The 9,771-nt window shown below is 40.1% G+C and overlaps 1 protein-coding gene across 1 annotated transcript; it reads left to right on the forward strand.

The window, feature by feature from the left end:
- The first annotated feature begins 969 nt into the window (after positions 1-969).
- LOC122520175 lies at positions 970-8,917 on the forward strand. The gene is made up of 2 exons (XM_043640192.1): positions 970-1,081; positions 8,013-8,917. The coding sequence occupies exon 2, from the start codon at positions 8,018-8,020 to the stop codon at positions 8,915-8,917; it is 900 nt and encodes a 299-aa protein (XP_043496127.1). The 5' UTR covers positions 970-1,081; positions 8,013-8,017.
- The last annotated feature ends 854 nt before the right edge of the window (positions 8,918-9,771 follow it).

Consider the following 9,771-nt stretch of genomic DNA (forward strand, 5'->3'; position numbering starts at 1 on the left):
GGGAATAAATTTTAACAGTTATTATTAATTAATAGAACAAATAGTTAATAACATTTATATAAAGTAATAATGTTAGCTGGAACATAAAATTCCCACAGTCGTAATAAAGCAAACGTGCAATGAAAGGAAATCTCTTGGCTCAAGTATAAGGCGCACGTGCAGTTCTGGGAATTTCTGCCTGATAGTAACCTGATACTTTAGTCGCTACCGGGAATTAGCGCTTGATAGTAAATGATATTTTTTCGAGGCAAATTCCATTCCCAGCTGACGACAGCAGTTTAGAGCTTGATTGTAACTAATATTTATTCACACGTGCAAACTTAAAAGATCAGCAGATTCCTTTCCCACGGGTTGGTAAAAGTCGGTAGTGGAGGAAGCATTTAGCGCGAGTGGGGGTACCTCCCACTCGGCCGTACGGGACTCGACGTGGGGAGCTTAGAGACTCCTCGCCGGCAGTCTACCGGCAACCATTATACTTAAAACACATAAAAAGTCTACTACAATACTTGATTAGTTCGCTTCATAAATTAGTCTATTGCGTGAACCTTAGTAATTTTGACGGTTTTTACAATTTAATATCTGTTACCGTGAGTCGATCAGTAAGACCTAACACCGTAAGTCGAGTGTTTCGCGTCGAACCTTTGTCTACTATTTCTGCGTCGACTAAGTTCGATATTTGTTTCGTAGTATGACAATTGCTATTAGGTTCGACATCTGTTATTGAATTCGACATCTATTACTAAGTTTGCTACGTTTGTAAACGAGTTTTCGATAATTGTTTCTTAATCTTTACATTTATAAAAGTTCTACATTTGCTATTGTCTGTGTTCGTATTGTGAGTTATACTGTGCATAACCTTGTGTTGTTTATTGTTAAAGTTTACTTAAGAATATACTGTTATTTTACCTAAAATTTTTGGAATTGTTTCGAACCAACAACTAAGCTCCTTTTGCACCTGATTCCTTGTACCTATCTTCAAAATTCAACACTAGCACAATTGGAATTAAGGAGCTCCGGAAATCAGCACAGGGGACCACACTCCGAGGATTCCGTAAAATCATAGAGCAATATTAACATCAAGGTAAGTTGTCATCTCTTACTCATTAAGGGTTAAGTTCCGCTTCTAGCCCAGATCCCGGGTAAAGTACTGGCTCTACAGGCTGACCCAAAATAGGGCATTTATTCTCTTTGCCGAGAAGACAGCAAGAAAGTCGGTATCGGATCGGAGAATTATCTAAAATTGTTCTTGCTCCTTGGCAGTCCTCTTCTAGGACGTCACAGGAAGGCAAAAACTGGTGGCAGCGGTGGGATAGAAAAAGGGAAGTGAGAGTCTTAACCTAATTTAGCTCGAATCCTCAGTGTGGGATCATTGCTATAATTCACATATAAAAAGAAAATATTTCATAGTAGTTAAAATGGCAACAGACCGTACACGCGTTAGAACAGATTCTCCCATCTCTGACGGGGCGATGGGTGGATTCAATGACGAATTAGCGGAAAAAGAATTATTAATAAGAAAAAGAATGGAAGAAATCATTTTGTTCCAAGAACAGTTAAATAATTTGCAGTTGGAAACTTATAAAAGACAGGAGGAACTAGACAGGAGAGAGAGTGAGATTGAAAAAAAAGAAAAGAGTTAGCACATAGAGAACGTAAACTAGAATTAAGGGAAGAAGAAATTCGTAGGTCTATGGGCGAAGATTTTGGCGGCTTTCGAGGATTTGAACGATCGCGAACTCCGGTAGACTCATTTATCACCATATCAAGAACACCAAATTTGTCGCCATCCAGTTCTCCACGGCCTGTTCCACCGCGTCAAACTATCGTTACTCCTTTGCCAAATAGTAACGATTTGAAAACAGAAAATGAGCGACTAAAGCGTGAATTAGATTTATTGAGGGGAGTAGTTGCTGCATCTCGTCCGCCCTCTCCTCCTCCGCGTACAACGAATGCTTCGGTCAAATTGCGTGAAATTGTGGAAGCGGTACCGAGGTTCGATGGTCACAACATCTCGGTTATTCAGTTTGCGAGAGCTTGTAAAAGAGCTCTTGATTCTTTGCCCGCTTGTTATTCTGCCGAAACAGAAACTTCACTAACCAAGCTGCTTATCTCGAAATTAAACGGACACGCATACGTTGTTGTAGAGGATCTGAAAATAACTAAAGTAGAGCAATTAATAGATCGGCTGAAGATGCTTTCTTGCCAGCACACGGGACGAATTACTATCGCGGACAACTAGCAACCGAGTTTAAAAAGCCAAAGGAGCACGTTCTTGATTACTTTAGTCGCGTCCGTAGTCTAACTCAGTCAATAATTGATGAGGAATCGAAGCAGGTTGGGCGTTTAGAACGATCTGTTGAGCGCAAATAGAAGAGGAAGGCCTTGACGCCTTCATTCGCGGTCTTCCGTCAGATTACCGAACTGCATTGCGATTCGAACGGTATACCGATTTTAGTTCAGCCTTAATTTGTTTGCTGCGAATTGACAAACAAATTCAAGACGACGCAAAAAGAACTGCTTCTCTACTTATAGGAGCCGTGTCGCGAATATCAGACAAATTAAGGAAATAATAGTCTGTAATCACTGCAAAAAACAGGGTCATAAGGAAAACAATTGCTGGCTAAAAAGAAAGTCAGGGAAAAATTCACCAAGTCCATCAAATTCATCTAATAAATCGGTTAAACGAAGAGAAGGTCATTGTAATTATTGCAAGAAATTAGGCCATTGGAAATACGAGTGTCGATCACTAAAATATAATAATGATAAACGAAATAATCAGAACCAGGGAAACGACGGGAAGGGTCCGGCGGCGGACGCACGCCGTTCCCCCTCTCCCAAACCGCGTCCAAGATCTCCGCAACCGAAACCGGAACAGTCGCAATCAGGCAAATAATGTACGAACCGGTTATTAGGGCTCCATGTGTCACTGGTACCTCTCAAGAACTGACTGGCACCGTGACATTGATGATCGACACTGGCGCGGAAATCAATTTGATAAAATCTAACGTACTACGTAAATCGACAGAAACAGACGCTACGGAGACAGTACAGTTAACGGGTATCTCCCAAGACAGACATAACACGCTTGGCACTGCCAAGGTTCGCATATTTGGGGAGGACGTTAAATTCCACTTAGTAGAAGGAAATTTCCCTATTCAATCGAATGGTATTTTGGGAACCGAGTTCCTACAATCAAAATCTGCTACCATTGATTATACTAGTGGATGTCTTAAATTTCGCGGAAAGGTAATTCCGTTTGTCGCAGACGAGAGTGTTTGCATTCCTTCGAGAATGTCTCAAATTTTGTCACGTCCTAGTGACGACGTTTACCCGATTTGTTAACTTTATAGGCATTTCCATGAGTGACCATCGTTTTAATATTAAGAAAGAAATAATATATTAATAAAAATATTATTAATATATATACATGTAGGATTCCAATATAAAGTTGAATAGAATGTTTTAATGTGAATACAAATTAATCTGATACAATAATAGCTGTTTGCTTCCTAAAGGCGTATATTTAGCAACGATAGTTCCCCATATTCCTATCTTAACGTTTCTTCTTAAATTTTTTCTATCCCTTCCTAACTGACAAACAACTTTGTTTTTCCTTGAAATACGGATATATTTAGCAATGATCGTTCTCGAATATTCATATCTTAATTCATAGCCCCTTTTTCTAATTTCCCTTCCCACATACATATCTATATATATATATATATATATATAGTTCATTTATAATAGTTACTTGCTCATTTATAGTTCTTACTCGATATAATTTCTTCTTTTTATAGTTTCTTTTTCTTTAGTCTATCGACAAACCTTATACTTATAAAACATCAACTCTTCTTTTAAGATATAAATCTTGAATATTTTTGTACAACTATTATATAAGGTTACGTTCTCGCATCTTTGATATACTGCGTTAAGTTACGTTTGCTCTGTGACACGTCGTTTTCTTTCTAATATTGCGAACATTAGTTGTGTAAACTCAGTGTATAATTTTTAATATCAACTGTTATTTAGAATATATTTGGTTTTTACCTAATATCGTGTATTGTGAATTGGAATTAAAATCCTGTTGGCAAAAATCCTCAATTATTATCAGGGAAGTCAATCCAAATCACTGACGGAATCAACATCTATCAACCATTTTCAACACCTATTGAGCAGCAGCCCCAAGGTAAGTAAAAGATTTTACTTATTTTGGGATAAAAGTTCCTTTTGCCCAGATCCCGAGTAAAGTCCGGCTCCACGGATTGACTCAAAACAGGGCACTCTTCCTAACCGAGTAAATTCTGGAAAAGATTGACCGGGAAAAAGGGAAATTGAAAATTGTTTCTTACTCCTTTTGACAACCCCATCTGGGACGTCACAATTTGCTACTGCTACGTCGCGAACACTGAAGTAAAAGAGGGATATATCCCTCAGTTACAGCTCCCACCTAGAGTCTATGCAGGTGAAGCTTTAGTTAAAAACGAAAACGGGAAAGCATATTTTAAGGTAATAAACACGACTTCGAAACCTGTCTCTTTAGCAATTCAGAGATTGGAATTATTTGATTATAGTCTAGGTACTCTTCCGAATTCTGCACCAAATAACTCCGATCCTTTGTCCGAAATCTGCGATCCCGATCAATCCGAATATTTGCATTATGTACATACCATTTTTGCATCCACCTCCGCTAATGAAACTCCGAAGAGGGGTGATCCGAAATCTGAATCAACCTTACCACCCTCTCGAGTAGAATCCGTAAAATCCCTCCTCCGTCTCGAACATTTGAATACGGAAGAGGCTGAATCTGTTTCAAAATTAATTGCAGCAAACGCTGATATCTTCCATTTGCCAGGCGAACCGCTTGGATGCACCGATATTTTGCAACATAAGATCATTACTAGTGACAGTGTTCCGGTGTACACAAAACAATATAGATTCCCTCCGGTTCACAAGGAAGAAGTTAGGAAACAGACATCTGAATTGCTGAAAGACGGAATAATTAGGCCATCTCTCTCACCGTACAATTCTCCAATATGGATTGTACCTAAAAAGGCGGATTCCAAAGGAAATCCCAAATGGCGGATGGTGATCGATTATCGGAATTTAAATGAAAAAACAGTAGGAGACGCTTATCCTATACCTAACATAACCGAAATATTAGACCAACTCGGCGCGGCAAGATATTTTTCGACATTTGATTTGAAATCCGGATTTCACCAAATTAAAATGCATCCGGATGACCGAGAAAAGACAGCGTTCTCGACCCCGTACGGTCATTTTGAATTTAGTAGAATGCCATTCGGCTTAAAAAACGCTCCAGCAACTTTTCAACGGTTGATGGATCATGTCTTGACCGGTTTACAGGGCGAGGAAATGTTTGTTTACTTGGATGATGTCGTTCTTTACGCAAGGTCACTTAGCGAGCATGAAGCAAAATTTGATAAACTCGCGCAAAGACTCCGTAAGGCCAATTTGAGGTTACAACCCGATAAATGTGAATTTTTAAGGCGGGAGGTAATCTATTTGGGACACATCATCGGGGAGAACGGTGTTAAACCTGATCCAAAAAAATTAGACGCTGTCAGAGAATTTCCGCGACCGAAAAATGCTAAATCTGTTCGACAATTTTTGGGACTTGCCGGATATTATAGAAGGTTTATTCCTGCCTTTTCTAAGGTTGCTAAACCATTGACAGATTTATTAAAAAAGGATGTTTTATTTCGCTGGGAAAGTACCCAAGAAAATGCATTTTGCTCGTTAAGGGACTCATTGTGCAAGGAACCGATACTACATTTCCAAATTTTAACTTGCCCTTTAACGTAACAACAGATGCATCCGGCTATGCAATTGGTGCCGTCTTGAGTCAAGGTCCTGTCGGGAAGGATCTGCCTGTCTCATACTGCTCGCGAATTTTGAATAAAGCAGAAATGAACTACTCTACAATTGAAAGAGAACTTCTGGCAGTATATGCGACAAATTATTTTAGGCCTTATTTATACGGGCGAGAGTTTACTCTGATAACTGATCACAAACCGCTAGTTTGGCTCAAGTCAATTAAAGATCCGACTTCGAGACTCGTAAAATGGAGTTTGAAGTTAGCTGACTATTCGTTCAAAATTGTGTATAAGCCCGGAATTGCTAATGCTAACGCAGATGCCTTATCCCGAAATCCAGTGGAGACGAGGAGCGTACTCCCTGTATATGCGGACGATTCGGACGACAGCCCTATTAGGTTCAATGTCAGACGCGCATTAACAGAAAACGAAGACTATGACCTCGACGAAACAGCTGACGGGACAGACGATCTCGACGTGACGTTACCCTCGACAGCTGACGCTAAGATAACAGAAACAGACAATGAATACTCTGACGTCGAGAGTGCCAGTGACTCAGCTGACTACGATAAATTGTTTTCTCCGTACACACCGACGGGAGTAGATATGCGTTCAAGAATGATAACGGAAAAAATATTCGAGACAAGGGACTCTCTGCATTTAAGGCGAGATAACTTGATAGTATTTACGGATCTTAACGGTACACCTTGTGACGATGGCGCCAAACTTTTGGATAAAGCCAAACGGCTCCCGAAATCAGAACATTTAGTGTTAGCTCGAGCTAGGGTAACTAACATCGGAAAATATAAACTAGTAATAATACCTATAAAGGAACAAGCTGAGAACTCTACAAAATTCGAAACTCTGGTAGAAGCAATTGGCGCTTTACTTTCTGTTACCCGCGAATTGGGACTTAAATCTGTAAGTATTTCTAAGACAAATAATATCGATGGCATCCCATGGTCGCACGTCCAAAGGAAACTTCAAAATACTTTTGAATCTGAAATTTGCAAAATAGTAATTTGTCTTAATGAAATTCTAATCCCAGAACAGGAAAAGCGTGATGACATTCTTGCAGAATGCCACTCTTCGGCTATCGGTGGACATAAGGGTGTAACAAAAACTTATAACAGAATTAGGCAGAAGTATCATTGGCCCAATATGAAAAAAGACATACAAGAATACATTAGAAATTGCGAAGGATGTCAATTAAAGAAATTAGTTAGAATAAAGTCTAAGAGCCAATGATACTAACCGATACGCCAGGAGCGGCATTCGACAAAATTGCCATGGACATTGTTGGACCACTTCCGGAAACAAAAAAGGCAATAAATATATTCTTACTATACAGGATTCACTAACAAAATTTTTCGTTGCAGTAGCTCTGAAGACAGCTACATCAGTTGATATTGCGGAAGGCATGGTCCATAATTTTTGTAATATATTCGGAGCGCCACGCTCAATTCTGACTGATCAAGGGAAAAATTTCACAGGCTCCTTACTAAGGGCAATTGCTAAACAGTACCGTTGTAAGCAAATAAAAACCACAGCATTTCACCCACAGTCAAATGGGTCACTTGAGCGTTCGCACATTGTATTAATAGAATACTTAAAACAATTTATTAGTAAGAAGAGCGAGTGGGATAATTGGCTCACTCATGCTATGTTCGCATACAATACTAGCACACATGAGGGAACTAGGTTCACACCTCATGAATTGGTTTCGGAAGACAAGCGAATGCTCCCTCGGGAGAGGTGCTTACGAACGTTGCCCTAGAGAATACCTATTTAGAATACTATTTAGATTTAGTTCATAAAATTAGGTCAGCTCAGAAAATAGCAAGAAGGAACCTGGTGGGCGCAAAAATAAAATCCAAATTTTATTATGATCAAAATTCTCGCGGCCAAAAACTTGAGGTCGGAAATAACGTCTATTTGTTGAAACAACCAACTTCTAAGTTTGGAGACCAGTACACTGGCCCCCACCAGATTCTAGAGATTCTACGTAATAATAACATAAAAATTAGTTATAAAAATGGAAGTAGGATTGTCCATCGAGACAAAGTTAAATTAACTAGAAATAAAAATTAGGACAATTCTTGCATAATTATCACATATATAACCTTTGTATGAATCTATTATAAGAAATTTTTGTAAAGACCTGTACATCTGCAACAGAAAGGATGCATTCCGAACTTTGCTGCATCATCATCGGTTACGTCACCATAGCTTCCGCATTGTTGGGTTACGATTGCGGCGGGACAGCTGCGAATATAACATCTGTGTCACTGCTGGAGACGGGGGACTGCAATCTCCCCACCACAACACCCAATAAGACGAAGACGTACATACAGCTGTTGCAGCTGACTGACTACGATACAACACCGGTATACCAGTGTCGGATTGAAGTTGACCGTGTCATTTATTACTGCGGCATGAGCTCGCATATATCAGCTGTTCATAACGGGCGCCGCGTATATCTGATGGACGTGTCTGCCGACGTTTGCAAATCGATTATTAATACCGGTACACTTTCTTTAAATTCGTTCACTCAATTGACTGGACTTCGAGTAAATACGACCGATTTTCGGAGTGTTACATTAGCAGGCTCCATAGCCACCGACGGTAAGTGCCTCGGCACACAATACGCAGATACCGACGGAACATGGGACGGTGTAGTAGTGCAAAGTGTAGTACGAACAAATATAAGAACATATACGGGAACAGTGAGAGTGAAGGATAATGTGATCTCACTACGGGGAAATGTGCGGTGCACCTTTTCGGAAGGAACATGCCTCACGGACGAAAACGGGAGTGCATTTTGGACAATAATTCCTAAATCGGCGTGCAACTTCGAACAATACACAGCTTTATACGAAGGCACAGCAACAAAAATAGTTTCGCCTGTTACCATTTCACTACTGTCAACAATGTATACGGTGACAGAGGGGGATACGACTTTCGCATTAATGGGCAAGGAAGAACACCATCTCTGTGGGTATAGTTTGATCACGACAGAACATCCGAAGCTGTTCATTTTAGAAACACAGCGGGGAAGAACGTTCACATCAAAGCGAAAATAACACCTAACAATATGGATTTGTTCGCCTACGTGAACTCGAAATTTGTGTATGTTGAAAGGCATCATCGTGACCAGTTGGAAGCTCTATACCACAGTGTACTACAACAAAGATGTAATCTGGAACAGCAAGTAATCAGAAATGCGTTAGCCTTGGCCGCGATCCTTCCTGATGTCTTTGCGTATACAGTAATGAAAAAACCAGGATACATGGCAGTGATAGGCGGTGAAGTTGCACATATTATCAAATGCACACCGGTTCCTGTAAAGGTTAGACACGCGGGAGAATGTTATCGTGAACTCCCAGTGACATATCAAAACACCAGCATGTTCCTTAAACCAAAATCCAGAATTTTGGTAGTAAGGCACCGAAGAATCCTGCAGCGCACTACTACCACAAGAATATCTGGTTGAAGGTGTTTGGTACCAGTTGCTGCCAAAGCCAACTTACGTAAAGGATCCGCAAATTTTGGAACCAGACACGGAAGTGTTGTGGAAATATACCGACGCGGGATCCTTGGCAACCAGTGGTATTTACACACAGGCGGATCTGGACAATCTTAGGGACCACGTAATGTTCCCTATAGAACAGCCCTCTATACTGAACAATATTGCCAGGGGGGCAACCGGTCAAAAAGTGCAAACAGAAACATTAAATTTTATGAACTTTGTGAGTAAGAACGAATTTAACAAATTTGCGGAAAGTGTTACCTCGAAGTGTGGAACGGACTTTTGAAATTCGGGTCAGTCAGTGCGGCAATACTAGGAGTAATATTTATATTTAAAATAATAAAATTGGTCGTTGATTCCATCTTGCGTGGTTACGCCCTACACACGGTATATGGGTGGAGCATCCAT

The sequence above is a fragment of the Polistes fuscatus genome, unplaced genomic scaffold (genome assembly GCF_010416935.1).
Source record: "Polistes fuscatus isolate 324 unplaced genomic scaffold, CU_Pfus_HIC Scaffold1, whole genome shotgun sequence".
In the NCBI taxonomy this organism is placed as follows: domain Eukaryota; kingdom Metazoa; phylum Arthropoda; class Insecta; order Hymenoptera; family Vespidae; genus Polistes; species Polistes fuscatus.

Coding starts and splice junctions, on each gene's coding strand:
- LOC122520175 (XM_043640192.1), top strand. CDS start 8,018: ATGCATTCCGAACTTTGCTGCATCATCATCGGTTACGTCACCATAGCT.